Raw genomic sequence first — 17255 nt, 5'->3', positions numbered from 1 at the left:
CAGAATTTCCAAAAGCCAGTCCATTGTGCTGATATTAGTCATTTGAGCCACAATAAACCTGATATAGGATAAAGATATATACAGGGCGAGATAAAAAAAACTGCAACAAAGTTAAACGCCATAATTTTTACATTTTTTTTTAATTGTATTGAATGAAAGCAAAAAAAGTTCGGAAATAGCTTCAAATTTTAGAATAAGCTTAGATTTGTTCGAATTGGTCACCTTTGGCATGAATTGTGGCCTTCAAACAGCCAATGAAAACGTCACACGCTGCCCGAATGTTGCTCTGCGGTATTTTGGCCCATTCCCGGCGAAGCGCTTCCTTGAGGTGATCGACACTTTGGCATTTGTTAGTACCAACCTTGCTTTCCAAAATACCAAATAGCCCAACGGATTGGTATCCGGAGATTTTGGTGGTCATTGTACGCTGGAAATGAAGCGAGAACCTCATTTTGTAACCATTCTTGGGTGGCGCGTGCTGAGTGCGATTGTGCTGAGTCCTGTTTGAATGTCCAAGGTCTGCGGCCAAAATGTTTGCGTGCCCAAGGCTTTAATACACCCTCCAGAATATTTTCGCGATAATATTCGGCATTTATTCTGATGCCACGGTCGATTGATACAAGTGCAAAGTGATCATCGGCTGTTATGGCGGCCCACATCATCATCGTGGCCGGCGCTTAAGTTCTGGTGGCCAACCGAAGGTACACATTTTCAGCTGACCTCTTTGGCAGGTAAACACGATCATTTTGTTTGTTTACAAACTGCTAGACAACGAATGATTGTCTTCTCATCAGATAAAACCAAATTCGGCAGTTCACCACTTTCGGCCAAGCGAAGCAAACTCTTTAGCTCTTTTGTGTCTATTTTCTCTTTGTTGCGGTGTAAGTTCTTGCTCTGTTTGGAATTTCAATGGCTTTACCCCGAGCTCATTTTTCAATATTTGCCTAATGGAATATTGCGATATGTTCAGCTCACGAGTCATTTTTCGGCCACTGCGACGCGGGTTTCAATCAAGTCGTTTCTATACTTCTCGAACCATTTCTGCTGATGTCGTTGTTTTCTTCTTCTTTGACGTCGGGCTACGCTACCAACATCACGGTAACGAGAGCTGGTACGAGTCACAAAAGATTTATTCACATTTAAATGCTGGAGTGCTCTAACGATAGCCACTTGTGGTTTTCCAGCCAAATATAAAGAAATCACATTTTTTGGACATCGCAATATTTATATCAGCCTTGGGTTTGTTGAGCAAATCGACAGCAGCGGTCCACTCTTTCTGCTACCTTTACCATAGGTGTTTACCATTTGTAATAACGGTAACCCTCGAAGGCAAAAAAAATAGTACCTGATTATTTCCAAACCGTACTCATTTCAATGGATCCACTCATCATCGCATCTTCCCCCCGAACGGACCATTTTAGAGCGAAATGATCAATTAACTCATAGCAATTGAAATAAAATAAAATTGGCACATCATAATATTTATATCTGGTACCTGCCTATAAAATACCTCCATTTTGTACCTCCTATATACCTATAAAGGTATAAATGTAAAATAATTACAACTCTTACAAAATAAGGAATACTTCCCGATTTTCAACAAACCTCGTACATTGTTACATTAGAGCTAAGAAGAGTAATATCGGTCCATCATCTCAAAAATTTTAAAATCAGTGTCCGATCGTAAAAACGGGTAAAAATTTTGAATAGTAACATCTGTGTCGAAAAAGTCGAACTTTGTACCCAATTTCCTTCACTTCACACATCTCAAAATTTCTGCTCATAAAAAAACTATAGTGAAAAGATGGGATATATCGATCGCGAAAAAAGCTCAAAATTTAAAACATAATTCGTTTTTAAATCAATTTGAAGGTTCAAACCGACTTTTATTTTTAAAATTCGATCGATTTGGTAATCGTCACCAAACAGTTTGTACCAAAAAAATGTTACCAAAAAATTATAATTAGAATTGAGTAATTTCCAGAAGTTTCTTACCGATTCAACCAAAATCCGAAAAAAAATTACACCATGCCTTCCAAGTTCGGGTTCCGTAAAATATTAATTTTCGAAAATGTAGTGTCTGAGGAAAACGAAAATAGCTCATCTCGTGTAAACGCCATGGCAATTTAACTCAAAGGCTATACGAAGACCTGGACCTGTACAGACAATTTTCTGTCACAGGTTGTAGCATCCATTACGAACTTCAAATACGATATCTCAAACAATTTCTGTGAGTATTGTACCTAAAATCATCAAAATACCGAATATCGGAAGGTACCGTTATATGGGGGCTCTACGAAGAGTTGGACCTGCACAGACAATTTTCTGTCTTAGGCTGTAGTATCTATTTCGAACTTCAAATACCAAAATTGAAACAATTCCGCTGAATAATGTCGCTAAAATCTTCAAAATACCGAATATCGAGAGGTACAGTTATATGGGGGCCATACGAAGACGTGGACCTGCACAGACAATTTTCTGGCATAGGCTGTAGTATCTATTACGAACTTCAAATACCAAAATTGAAACAATTCCGCTGAATAATGTCGCTAAAATCTTCAAAATACCGAATATCGAGAGGTACAGTTATATGGGGGCCATACGAAAACGTGGACCTGCACTGACAATTTTCTGTCACAAGCTGTAGTATCCATTACGAACTTCAAATACCAAAATTGAAACAATTCCGCTGAATAACGTCGCTAAAATCATCAAAATACCGAATATCGGGAGGTACCGTTATATGGGGGCTATACGAAGATTTGGACCTGCACAGACAATTTTCTGTCTTAGGCTGTAGTATCTATTTCGAACTTCAAATACCAAATTTGAAACAATTCCGGTGAATCATGAAAATACCGAATATTGGGAGGTACAGTCTTATGGGGGCAGACAGACAGACGAACATGGCTAAATCGACTTAGAATTTTACGCTGATCAAGAATATATATACTTTGTTGGGTCTTACATGAGTATTTCGAGGAGTTACAAACGGAATGAAAAAGTTAATATACCCTCCATAGTATGGTGGAGGGTATAAAAATTAAAATTCGATTTTGTAAAATAGCAAAAAGGGACGTCTTTATGGCCACGCCACGCCACGCCACCATGTAAACCATTTCAGCAGATTGTAGTCAAAAAATAGTAGAAGTAGAACTTCCGAATTCCATAAATATTTCCGAAATCATTAATGACAACAAAATTAGGGTTTGGCCATAAAAATCGATTTCTGAACCACTGTGCATCGCACATTTAGAGGGGTGTGTGGTAAGGTCTTTTTTTGTATAAAAGACAGCCGGTATTTTCTTCCCAGTAGACACATCTTTGATAAGACCAACTAGACTAGTTTTAGATAAGTTTTACATTGTTTTTTCTCCTAAATGTTGTTGATCGTTTCAAATAGAGTTGTAATCTAAGATGTAACAATTTTCATTTTGTACATGACCCCTGACCTTTGTTCTTCTTCTTCAACAACAAAAAATAATGTGTGCGCATCTTGACTTTAATTTATTGGCTTTGAGTGGGCAGGCCTTGTCATTGACACCATGTTAAAAATTTGACACATCAAAAAAAAAAAACAAAAGAAAATTCGAGCTGTTAGGGATGACCGCCTTGGGAGTATCCTTTGATGGTATCAATATCTCGTCTATCTCTTTGCACGATATTGAGATGTCAAAAGTGTTGTAAAATTTGGAAATTAAGTAAAAGTGGAGGGGCATTGGAAAACAATGGGAAATCGATTTGTTAAGAAATTATCTAATTCTAATGGGACTTTGGTGTGATAAGAAGAATTGGATATTTATGATCTGACAAAGGACTAATAAATTAATATTTTTTTTTTTCAATGAAAGAGAAAAAGATCTATTAGGGTGTGGAAAGTTTTATTAGCATATGTCCGAAATTTCAGAAGATCTTTAGAACATCTATCTGGCGACAAATGCTGAACATTTTTTTCCCGATAGAAAAGCTTAAGACTAAATGCTTATGCAATGTTTATGGAATTTATTAAAAACGTAGTAGGATCTTCTGAAATCCAGCAGCATAAAATCAAATAGGATATTATCAGGCATTTTAAGTTTATAAAAGTTGTATAGTTTGTTTTGGAAGAAGTGCTAGAAGCCTTTGGCTGACCCACCTGAAATTTTAAACCAAATTTTGAAGAATAAAAAACTGCCATAGTTTTGTATGAAACTTTCGATTTTCAAACCCATTACTCTTTCTGATGTTTTTTGCGATTTATTTAAAAAAAATATTCAACAGCCTACAAGCCAAGGAAAGCGGGTTTTTGTAATAAATATTTTCAAGGACTTCCCGGCCAAAAATAAAACTTGCAGGTATTTTTGTGATAAGGTTATTTGGTAATTTCTCGTTCGGATTGAGCTATTAATGGCCTAAAAAGATGACATTAAAAGCAAAATGTGTTGGCCTTTACTAAAGCGACTTATCGGGTAAATTAGATACCAGATTTTAGTGGCTATTTATTCAGAATCGGTTTATAATCTGAATATTTTGTAATATTTTGACTTCGTGCTTTTAGACCCTAGGTCTCATTGGACCAAATCCCCTACAGGACATTTGGAGTCGATCTAGCGATGTCCGTCCGTCTGTCCGTCTGTCTGTCTGCTGGCTGGTGCGCACGATAATTCTCGAAGGGAGTATTCGATTTGATCCAAACTTGGTACATCGTTATATTATTGTCGAACTTAGATCGAGTTCGGATATGAGCAAAATCGGTCCACTCCTTCTGGTAACTCCCCTACAAAAGGCCCAACTTTTCAAAATAAAATATTTTACTGCACATAAGCACAAAGGGTAATCCGATTTTGCTTTAACTATGCAAATGCTAATATCAGCATTGGGAAATGGACAGTATCAGTCCACTTCATCAAGTACCTCCCCCACAAATGTTCAAAATTTTGAATAATTATATCTCTTATAAAATGAGATGTAAGAGTTCGATTGTCTTCAAATTACACACATCCCATTATTTCTACTAACGCAAAATCTACCGTGAAGCTGGTATATAACGACCCACCCCTTCTTGTACTTCCCCCACAAAGGGTCAAAAAACGCGAACATACCATCCGATTTCATTCAGACTTGGTACATCTCAATATTTCTATCAACACAAGATATGTTATAAAGATGTTAGAGATCGGGCCATTCCTTGAGGTACCTCCCCCACATATGGTTCAAGATTTTTAAAAACAAAACACTCAAAAAAAGCTAAATAAGTACCCAACTCTCTTCAAATTTCACACATACAAAACACAAGATCTGTTGTGAAGATGACATATATCTGCAAACCCCTTCTGGTACCTCACCCACAAGGGGTTATCTGACATAGAATACAACAGAAAAAATCCGTTTTTTTGCGCTAATCTTGCTAGGCTACGATTTGAAATAACTTATTATCAAATTTGATTGAAGCTTGAGAAAAATACAGTTTTTTTTAAGATAATGGAAGGTGCCAGAAACAGTGGAAAGCAATAATCCATAGCCGAATTTGACCTAGTTTAACAGATATATAATAGTTTTCAATTTTTGAGCGCACCTTTTTCTTTAAAATTTAAAATATCTTTATCGGCTAAGGTTTGGTTATAGCTCCCATACGACGGTACCAAATAAAAAACTTACCCAAATATTAAAAACTGACAGGTAAAAGTTTTCAATCACAAACTTCTTACTCATATGACTTTGTGGTCAAATGTTTCAATAACATTTTTGTTTTTTCCTGGAGAGATAGATTATAACTAGATGAAATGGTATTTTGCCCCAAAATCCTGAAGTGTATTACTTATTTAATTTATTGGTTCGTATGTACTTTAAAATCACGATAAAATCCATAAATGTATTACTCTTAATATTCAAATCATTTTTTTTTTCTAATATAAAAATGAAGGAGTATTAAGATTCCTCCATAAATTTTGGATCACTAAAAACATAAACATTTTTTTTAATAAAAAAGTGCAACTATTGAAAAACAAGCATGTTCATAACAAATATTATTTACTTACCATTTGACTGGCGTTTAAAATCCTGCAATGCAAAAAGAAACAAGTGAAAAAAAATTAAAAACATAAAACAAAAAACTTAAATAAATTTGTTTCAAATTCTCGTGAAAATATGAAATGTGAAACTAAATAAATATCCTCTCATTTATCTATTTTCCAGTGTTAAATTTTAAAAATTAAAGTTATTAAAAATTTCTGCGGAAAATTTAAAAATTTCGCAACGTTTCAACAATAATACAAAGTCGTCACAGTTGCCGTAAAAACCACTGCTACTGCTGCCGTCGTCGTCGCCACAACCGCCACCGTCGCTGTCATTCCAACCCGTCAAAATCATCCAAAACAACATCCTGCCGCCGCACTGCCAAATAAGCATCGTTGGAACCAAACCTCGTGATATCGCAAAAGACGCACATGGGCGTCTGTACCGAAGAGCGCCCTGTGATGCATTGGGTAAGTTGAGAAAAGTTCATTCGAAAGGGAAAATTATGCGACGGAAAAGCTTTTTCAACAAATATTCAAAATTAAAAAAGAAACTTTAGATCTGCTAAATTGAAAAACATGAATTATAAAAAAAGGTTATTTTGTAGAACGTTTAGTTTCCTTAATGTGAATTTTTTAAAGATTTTTATCCAAAAGCCAACAATTGTTAAAACTAGGATTTTTTAAAAATATTTTAAAGGTCTTTCAGATTTTCAAATTTAGATATTTTAAATTTTCTTTCAAACTAGCCAGCTCCTAAAAAGAAATGTAATGGACTTTTAGACCTTTTTTTGTTTTTTAAATAGTTTTTCCAAACAAGAACAAGAACCTTTAAATGTGAATTTTAAAAGAGTTTTTTTTCTATTCAAACTTAGTATTTTAAAGTTTATTTCCCTGAGATAATAAGACCTTCAAACGCGGACTTATAAAGAATGTTTGAATTAACTTTCAGACCTTCAAACGTGAATTTCTGAAAGATTTTTTTCCAAAGACCATCAAATCTTCAACCGCGAATTTTTTAAAGGATTTTTAGCCCTTCAATCTGGAATTTTTTACAGATTTTTTCCAAAGATCATCAAACTTTCAAACGTGGATTTTTCAAAGATTTTTTTAATAGCCTTTTAAACCATCTAACATTGATTTTTAAAATATTTTTTCCGAAGAGCATCAGACCTTCAAACGTGGAATTTTTAAAGAAGGAATCAGAACACTATCAGATCTTCAAAAATGGAGTTTTTCCAAAGACCATCAAATCTTCAAGCGCGAATTTTGGAAGAATTTTTTTAAAGGACATTTAGCCCTTCATACGTTGATCTTTTAAAGATTTTTTTCCAAAGATAATCAGACCTTCAAACGTGGATTATTTTTAAAGAATTTTTTCGAAAACTAATAAAACGTGGATTTTTTTTAAAGATTTTTTCCAAAGACTATCAAATCTTAAAACGTGTTTTTTAAAGAATTTATTTTCAAAGACCATAAAATCTTCAAACGTGCTTTTTTAAATGGTTTGTATGGACTTTTAAACCTTCAAACTTGGTTTTTTTCAAAGAACTGTTGATCTTTTAAAGATTTTTTTCCAAAGATAATCAGACCTTCAAACGTGGATTATTTTTAAAGAATTTTTTCGAAAACTAATAAAACGTGGATTTTTTTTAAAGATTTTTTCCAAAGACTATCAAATCTTAAAACGTGTTTTTTAAAGAATTTATTTTCAAAGACCATAAAATCTTCAAACGTGCTTTTTTAAATGGTTTGTATGGACTTTTAAACCTTCAAACTTGGTTTTTTTCAAAGAACTGTTTGAACAGACTTCCAAACCTTCAGACGTGGACTTTTAAGGAATAATTTGAAGGGACCTCCAGACCTTCAAACATGTATCTTTTGAAGAATGGACCTGCAAACGTAATTTTTTTAAAGAATGGTTTGAATGGAAACATGGATCTTTAAAGAATAATTTGAATGGACCTTCAAACGTGGATTTTTTAAAGAATTGTTTGAATGGTTTCAGACCTTCAAACGTTCCTTTTTTTAAGAATTGTTCGAATAGACTTTCAAACCTTCTAACGTCTTCTAACGTGGAGTTTCAGGCCTTCAAACGTGAATCTTTTAAAGAATAATTTAAATGGACCTTCAGACGTGCATTTTTTAAAGCATAATTCTAATGGACTTTCAGACCTTCAAACGTGATTTTTTAAAGAATTGTTTGAAAGGACTTTCTGACATTCAAATGTAATTTTTATAAAGAATTGTTTGAAATGACTTTTAGACCCCCAAAAGTGAATAATTTTTTCCGAGAACGTGCCTTTTTTAAAAATTTTCATCCGAAGACCATCAGATCTTCAAACGTGGATTTTTTAAAGAATTGTTTGAATGGTTTCAGACCTTCAAACGTTCCTTTTTTTAAGAATTGTTCGAATAGACTTTCAAACCTTCTAACGTCTTCTAACGTGGAGTTTCAGGCCTTCAAACGTGAATCTTTTAAAGAATAATTTAAATGGACCTTCAGACGTGCATTTTTTAAAGCATAATTCTAATGGACTTTCAGACCTTCAAACGTGATTTTTTAAAGAATTGTTTGAAAGGACTTTCTGACATTCAAATGTAATTTTTATAAAGAATTGTTTGAAATGACTTTTAGACCCCCAAAAGTGAATAATTTTTTCCGAGAACGTGCCTTTTTTAAAAATTTTCATCCGAAGACCATCAGATCTTCAAGCGTGGATTTTTTAAAGAATTGTTTGAACGGACTTTCAGACCTTCAAATGTGATTTTTTCTAAGGAATTCTTTAAAAAGAACTTTCAGAGCTTCAAATTGGGTTTTTTAAAGAATTCTTTAAACTGACCTTTAGATGTGTTTTTAAAAGAATTGTTCCGCGACTATCAGTCTTTCAAACCTATTTAAAGATTTTCTTTTCAAAGAACAACGTCGGAATTTAAAAAAAAAAATCAGGTACTTTCAGACAATTAAACATGGAGATTTTTTAAGGTTTTGAATGGACTATCCGACCTCCAAATGTGAATTTTTTAAAGAATTGTTTGAAAGGACATTCCGACCTTCAAACGTGTTTTTTTTTTTTCAAGAATTGCTTGAGCGGACTTACAATGTGTTTTTTTTAAGAATTGTTCCATGATTATCAGTTTTTCAAACCTGAATTTTTTAAAGAATAGTCTCACGACTATTTCTGTTTTCAAAGACCAATTTAGCTTCAAAAGTGAAATTTTTTAACAACCTTTTTTTCTAGGATTTTCAGAACGTGGTTTTTTTAAAGCATTTTTTAATGCACTTTCAGAGGATTTTAGAAGAAGTTTTCCTCAAAGACTATCAAACCTTGAAATGTCTATTTAAAAATAAAAAAATATAATTGACTTTCAGATCTTCAAACCTAATTTTTTAAAAAATATTTGTCTAAAGGCGACACACCTTCAAACTCAAATATATAAATTTTTTTTGCAAAAGACCATCAAACCTTTACTTTTGAAATAATTTCCAAAAACGTTCCGTACTTCCAGATCTTCAAACGTGGATTTTTAAAAGAATATTTTTCTAAAGACCACGTTACCTTCAAACGTAGTTTCAAATATTTTTTTTCCAAAGACCATCAAATCTTTACTTGTGAAATATTTTCCAAAGACTTTCGGGTCCCCTAAATGAATTTTTCAAAATTTTTACCAACACACCTTGAAACCCTTATTTTTTACATATTATTTCCTGAAAAACCTAAGGGCTTCAAAACTGGATTTTTAAAAATTTGACTCCAGAATGGATTTTTTAAAGATTTTTTTCAAAAAGACTATCAGACCGCCAACCTTAGATTTTTTCCAAAGACCATCCTACCTTAAAACTTGAAGTTTTTGACGATTTTTTAAAACATTTACAGATTTCCGTAAACTTTTAAAGAATATTTTTAAAGAATTTAAAGAACTTCAAATGATAATTTTTAAAAAAATATTTTTTAAATTATTCAACCTAAAACTTGGACTTTTTTTAATGTTAATTTCTCCAATCTGGATTTTTAAAGAATTTTTCCAAAAGAATTGTGCATATTTAAATATTTGTTATATATTTAACAACGGATATTCACGCATATTTTTTAAGGATTTGAAGGAATACTTTTAGAAATAAGGGATTCTTAATCATATTTTTGTCAAGGAGTGAATTTTTATGAGAATTTTAGAAGCATTCTTGAAGGATTTTTGGATACTCTTTCATTTTCTTTCACTGTCCTTTAGAAAACTTAAAATATGTATATATTTTGGATTTTTAAAAAGGTTTTTAAGGAATTTTAGCAATACTTTTTCAAGGGCTATCAACTCTGCAATCCGCTGTTGTTTTAATCACTATTAGAGCCCAAATTTATGGTTCTTCAGATTAATTTTTGGAGGTTCATCAATTTAATTTTTATTTGTCGATTTACCCATAAAAACTGCAATCAAAATTTGTAATCTTTCGGAGCAATATTTCACCAAAAAAAAAATGTCAATAATTTTTCGCTCTTGAAATTATCGACAGAAATTTGACGTCGATGGCTAGACCCCCTTGGGTTTTTTTTTCGTTCGTTCGTATATACTGTTTTGACATGCTAAAGACATCAAACAATAATTTTCCTTCAAAAAACGTTTAATCTTCAATCTCGGCAAAAGCTCTTATCAGCTGAAATGGGAATTCAACCAAAAAATGAATAGCATCAGAAAATGCCAAACGATTTTCGTTGATTCGATCGAACGAATTTCACATTTGAAATGCAATCAATGACTGAATCACTCACTCGCTGGCGGTTTGTTGCCACTGGCGCTGTTGTTGATAACATTGTAACCCTAGGAGTATCTCGGCTATAGGAGATTTTTTTCCTACGTTCATTCGGATGCTGCGGCTTATCGCCGAGATTAGATTGTGAATGCAACGTCAAGTATGAACTCGACTCGAAATGTGGAAGCCAGATGTATGAAGTCCCGATTTTTTGGGACTTTTCGACCAAAAACAAATTGGGGAGATTTTGAAAACAAATATAACAAACATGATATGGGCTGTGAAGTCCTATTACTTAGCCTGCATCAAATTGTTTTACTTTTAACAGATACAGGGTGAGGTAAAAAAAACTGCAACGATTTCTAACGCCATAATTTTTATTTTTTTTAATTTTATTGAATGAAGGCAAAAAATGTCGGAAATAGCATCAAATTTTAGAAAAAGTATAGATTTGTTCGAATTGGCCACTTTTGGCACGAAATATGGCCTTCAAACGACCCATGAAACCGTCACACGTTGCCCGAATATTGCTCTGAGGTATTTTGGCCCATTCCCGGCGAAGCGCTTATTTGAGTTGATCGACAACTTGGTATTTTTTAGTGCCAACCTTGCTTTCCAAAATACTCCAGACACAATAGTCCGACGGATTGGTATCCGGAGATTTTGTGTGGCCATTGTGCGCTGGAAATGAAGCATGGAACCTCATTTGTAACCATTCTTGGGTGGAGAATGCGATGGTGCTGAGTCCTGTTGGAATATTCAAGGTCTGCGGCCAAAATGTTTGCGTGGCCAAGAATTTAATACATCCTCCAGAATATTTACGCGATAATATTTGGAATTTATTCTGATGCCACGGTCGATTAATACGAGCGGAGAGCGATCATCGGCTGTTATGGCGGCCCACACCATCATCATGGCCGGCGCTTGAGTTCTGGTGGCCAACCGAAGGTGCACATTTATGGCTGACCTCTTCGGCAAGTAAATACGATCATTTTGTTTGTTTACAAACTGCTGGACAATGAATGTTTTCTCATCGGAGAAAACCAAATTCGGCAGTTCACCACTTTCGGCCAAGCGAAGCAACTCTTGAGCTCTTTTGAGTCTATTTTCTTTCTGGTGCGGTGTAAGTTCTTGCACTTTTTCGAAATTTTAATGGCTTTACGCCGAGCTCATTTTCCAATATTTTCCGAATGGAATATTGCGATATATTCAGTGTTTTGATCGCGTGTTTCGATCAAGTCGCTTCTTTACTTTTCGAACCATTTCTGCTGATGTTGCTGTTTTCTTCCGTCCACTTCCTTGACTTCGGGCTACGCTACCAGTATCACGGTAAGATTTATTCACATTTAAATGCTGGAGTGCTCTAACGATAGCCACTTGTGGTTCTCCAGCCAAATATAAAGAAATCGCACTAGAACGCTTGAATTCCATCCCGAATAACTTTTTTTCTGGAAAATTCTTGCCAGAATGCTTTTGTACGCTTGTAAATAATATAATGACCTGTCACTGGAATAATTTTAACATCTGTCGGAGGACCGGCTTAGGAATAACAGCAGTCTGAAGTTGTTTGCAGTTTTTTTCATCTCACCCTATATATCCATGTCCGCTGGTAATCTTACCACTCAAATAACTTTTAAACCCAAAATTTCCTTGAATCAGTTAAAGTTTGTAGATTTAAATGAGGGTTTCCACTCATCTTTCCTTTTTTTTTTTTTTTGAAGAATCTTGTCAAAATCATTGCAAATTATTTTTCCTCAAAAAATCCATTTTTTTCTGTATCGAAAAGATTGAAATTTTCATTTCCATTTTCAATAATTTTTCTTACAATAGTTCGCTTGATTGCAAACATTTTAAGTTACTTTGACAATCTTCTTAGAATCGAATTGAGAGAAAAAAGTTCTGCAGAAGCCATCACACCCAGAGAAACACAAAAATCGCTTTTAATTAGACACTTGTATTTGTTGCCCGTTGACATCGACAAGAAGTGATGCTGTTCTTGGCTGACGGTTGGTGGTTTTGTTACACTTGTGCCGAAAGATGATATTATTTTTAGGTTTTTTTTTTTCGCCATAAAAAATATAAGAAAATATTAGACGTTGAGACAGTCATATTCAGACCGGCAAAACATCCTATGCGGGGGAATTGTGTTGGGGACTTTAGGCAAGTGGTTAAATTGTAATTATGTAAATTACACTGTAAGAGAAAATTCGAAATTTTCAGAGAGTATAAGGTTCTAGATTTAATCAATGAGAATTTTTTAAAACTGAGGACATTTGTAATAATGAAATATTTGAAATTGAACTTAAACCTGTTAGGGATACCATATAAAAAGTCTCAGTGCAAAAATCCTCTCTGGTCTTCTATAGAAAAATACGGTTTTATAGAAATCCTTCGATTTGTAATCTTCTTTTGAAATATTTCAGACCTTTTAACGTCGATTGTTAAAGACAATTTTCTCTTTAAACTGTGGACTTGGGGAATTTTTGTAAGAACTTTTTGTTTTCCAAACGTAGGTCACTCAAGAATATTTTTCAAAGGGACAATACATAAAACATCAAACGTAAATGTTTTTAGGAATATTTTTTCAAAGAACCAACACAACAATAAGTGGAGATATTTTTAGTAATTTTTTTTTTTCATAGATTTAGGTCTTCAATTTCAATTTTTTGTTTGTTTTTCCAAGGGACCAGCGGAACTGCAAATTTGGATTTCTTATTTTTTTTCCAAAGGAACTCCAAGCGAAAATGATTTCTTCTTCAAGCGTGGACTTTAGGGACATTTTTAGGAATATTTTCTTTTTCAAACATTCAAATTTTAAGAATATTTTATAGGCGACTTCCTCTTTCAAATTTGGAGTTTTGAATACATTTTTTTCATGAATCGAGTATTTTTTTTTTTTTTTTGAAAATTCGTTTATCGGAACCCTCCGCCATAGTATCGAGGGTATATTAAATTTGTCATTCCGTTTTTAACACCTCGAAATATACATTTTAGACCCCATAAGTTATATATTCTTGATCAGCATAAAATTCTATGTCGATTTAGCGTTGTCCGTCCGTCTGTCCGTCTGTGGAAATCACTCTAGCTTCCGAACGAATTGAAATAGATTGATACAATTTTACTCAAATGTATATGATGTCTGCAGGACTTTTGGTATTGAAAATGGACCATACAGGTCCATGTTTTGGTATAGCCCCCACATAACGGTACCCCCCGATATTCGGTATTTTGATGATTTTTCACCGGAATTGTTTCAAATTTGGTATTTGAAGTTCGAAATGGATACTACAGCCTTAACAGAAAATTATCTGTGCAGGTCCACGTCTTCGTATAGCCCCATATAACGATACCTCCCGATATTCGGTACTTTGATGATTTTAGCAACATTATTCACCGGAATTATTTCCAATTTGGAATTTAAATTTCGTAATGGATACTACAGCCTGTGATAGAAAATTGTCTGTGCAGGTCCACGTTTGGGTATAGCATTTTATAATGGTACCTCCCTATATTCGGAATTTTGGTCATTTTAGCTACATTATTGCTTATGACAAAAGTTGCCAATGCAGTTCCACATCGTCGTATAGACCCTAATATAACGGCTACATTCGGTATTTTAAAGATTTAAACAGAATTTTTAACAGATTTTATTTTTTTTTTTTTTAAATTACCAAATTCGTTCCATATGGTGGAGGGTATTCAAAGTTCGGCCCGGCCTAACATACAGCTTGTTTACTTGTTTTTACTTTATCTCTTCCATACGGAGATATTTTAAGAATATATTTTTAGAGGATAAACAGAACTTTAATCTTGGATGTTTAAAAATATCTTCTTTCGAGGAACCAACAGTACTCCACACGAATGTTTTTCCTTCACCAAACTTTTAATTTTAAGGATATTTTATGCGGACTTTCATCACTTCCAAAGTAGACTTTCCTTCCAAATACTTTTACACCTCTAAACGTGGACCTTTCTAATTTTTTTTTTCATGGATTTCCTTATTCAAACATTGATCCTTTAAAATATTTTTTACCACTAACTTTTAGTGCTCCTAGCCTCCAAGTTTAAATATTTTAATAATATTTCTCAGGAATATTTGGTCTTCCGAAATTGGATTTTTTTAAAAACACTTTTTCAAATTTCGTCGGGGGTATCTGGTGTCTCCGAATAGCGATTTCTAAAAACATTTTATTGTACTTCAAAAAAGTTTTTTAAGCATTTTTATATTAGGAATATTTCCTAGGACCAACAAATCACCAAATGTTAATTTTTGGGCAAATTTTTGAAAAGAGCAACAGAAATTTAAGCCTGATTCTTTTGAAGATATTTTTCAAAGGACCATCAGAATTCCAATCATGGAAAAAAATGAATTATAATTCTTCAAAGGAGCAGTAGCCGTTTTTCAAGAATATTTTCATAGGACCAACAGAGCTTCAAATGAGGACTTTTAAAGATTATTTTTAAAAGGCGTACATTGCCTCAAAAGTGATGCTGCAAATTTTGAAGTTGCAGTTCGGACTTTTAAAGATTTGTTTCCAGAGACAGTCATTGGATTTTATTTTGCAAGACTATTAGATTGTCAAACTTTTTTTATTTCAAAGACTCCTATCTTTAAACCTGGACCTTCAAACGTAAATTCTTTATTTCCCAAAGAATATCGTACTTTTAAAACTGTAGTTTTTAATAATTATTTTCAAACATTTACCGATTTCCAAACGAAGAAACTTAACTTCTTTGAGAATTTTAACTTAAGAATTTGTAGAATACTTTTTGAAGGACCATGAAAACTTAAAAAATGCCAATTTCAATATTATTTTTCATGAATTGCAGATTGAATAATGTTTTCTGAACCTAGATTTTTTTAATATTATTTTTGCAGACCTCCAAACATATATTTTTAAAATATTTTCTAAAAAAGGATTAAATTTCGATTTTTGAGAATCAACAAAGTTTCAAACGTGGATTTTTTTTTTTACAAAATATGTTTAAGGACATTCAGACTTCCAACCCTAGATATCTTAAGAATTTTAAAAGCACAAAAAGTGATCGAAACGAGTTTTTTATACCCACAACACTATGTGTCGGGCGAAAACTTTGTAACACTTCGAAATATTGGCCCTCGGCATAGAATGCTTTATATGGATATTTCTAACTCGCCGAGCTGAGTCGATCTAGCTATGTGTGTCCGCCCGTCCGTCATTGCTTGTTAATTTGTAATCACGCTACAGATAGCATTCATGATCCGATCCGAAATTTACAAGAAGGAAGGGTTAAGGTCAGTATAGAAGTCTATTGTTTTTAGGAGATGAAAAGCACCAAAAATATTAAAGGTAATAATTAATGAACAATCGACATGGAATTTTGCATGATGCTAGGGATTTGGACGAAGGATGTGTAACAATGACAAATCCCTTTTATTCAATCGAAAATTACAATGATTTTTGTAAAAGGTCCAATTATATATCTACAGGGTGAGATAAAAAACTGCAACAAAGTCAAACGCCATATTTATTTTTTCATTTTTTTTTTAAATGTTGTTTAAAGAAAGCAAAAAATGTCGGAAAGAAATCACACTATCACGCTTGAATTCCATCACGAATAACTTTTTTTCTGGAAAATTCTCACCAAAATGCTTTTGTACGCTTGTAATCAATATAATGAGCTGTCACTGGAATAATTTTAACAGATGTCGGATGTGTGACTTAGAAATGACAGCAGTCTGAAGTTGGTTGCAGGTTTTTCATCTCACCCTGTAGCAGAGCCTTATTATGATTTTGGTCCCATACATTCAATTTTAAAAGGAAAACCATTTTCCGATTTTTTGGACAATAAGATAAGGGAACTTCTATCCACTTCTTTACCCAAAGTGTATGGATACATATTGGCTCTTTCTACGGTTTTTAAAGCGCATTATTGCCCTCTAAACTCCCGAAATTTCTCTCAGTGTAAACAATATTTTGCCAAACACACATAAATTTCAAATTGTCTATAATATACGCCCAAAACCAAAACGAAAAAAGAAACGACCACAAAACATAAAGCAAATCGTCCAAATAGCAAAAATCACAAAATAAAATACAAACAACAGACAAACAGAAGATAAAATGAAATAAAAATTGAATCCTTTGATTTGTAACAAAAAAAAAAAAAAAAACAATCATCCACACAAACCAAACAGGGAGACACTGGCAACATAGGCTTTCAGCCAGCCAACCAGCCGGTACAAAGAGACATAAACACACACACACACACCTACCTATCACAGAAACAACACCAAATTACAACTGAAAGAAGTCTTCTTCTAGCTTGCTACCGGCGGCTGGCTAGCTCTTTTGGCTGGCTGGCTGGTTGATATCCACTATCTGACGTTGCTGCTCTTGATATGTTGTTGTTGTTGAGAATGTTGAAAAGTGTCAACTGCAAAAACTTGTCAAATCTTTTTTATGCTAATTAACCTTAAAAATATAAATGCAACAGCAACAACAACAACAGCAGCGGCCATAGCGGCAACGAAA

General features: G+C 33.5%; 2 protein-coding genes across 3 annotated transcripts in view; one reads left to right on the top strand and one right to left on the bottom strand.

Annotated features, from left to right (window-relative positions):
- The window catches only part of LOC131806593 (uncharacterized), a 360173-nt gene that overhangs the window by 287054 nt on the left and 55864 nt on the right, over window positions 1–17255 (bottom strand). The window contains exon 2 of the mRNA XM_059130919.1: window positions 6018–6039. Within this exon, the coding sequence (XP_058986902.1) occupies window positions 6018–6039 (22 nt within the window). The remainder of the gene's footprint in view (window positions 1–6017; window positions 6040–17255) is intronic.
- Window positions 1–17255, top strand: part of LOC101899340 (protein apterous) — a 75057-nt gene that overhangs the window by 7974 nt on the left and 49828 nt on the right. For both annotated transcript variants that reach the window (XM_059130918.1, XM_011298082.3), the window contains exon 2: window positions 6175–6464. In XM_059130918.1, coding sequence (XP_058986901.1) covers window positions 6426–6464 — 39 coding nt within the window. In that variant the 5' untranslated portion in view covers window positions 6175–6425. The remainder of the gene's footprint in view (window positions 1–6174; window positions 6465–17255) is intronic.

This window comes from Musca domestica, unplaced genomic scaffold (assembly GCF_030504385.1).
Source record: "Musca domestica strain aabys unplaced genomic scaffold, Musca_domestica.polishedcontigs.V.1.1 8, whole genome shotgun sequence".
Taxonomy (NCBI): Eukaryota; Metazoa; Arthropoda; class Insecta; order Diptera; family Muscidae; genus Musca; species Musca domestica.
The sequence above is the reverse complement of the archived record's forward strand: the minus strand, read 5'-3'. Positions and strand labels throughout refer to the sequence as shown.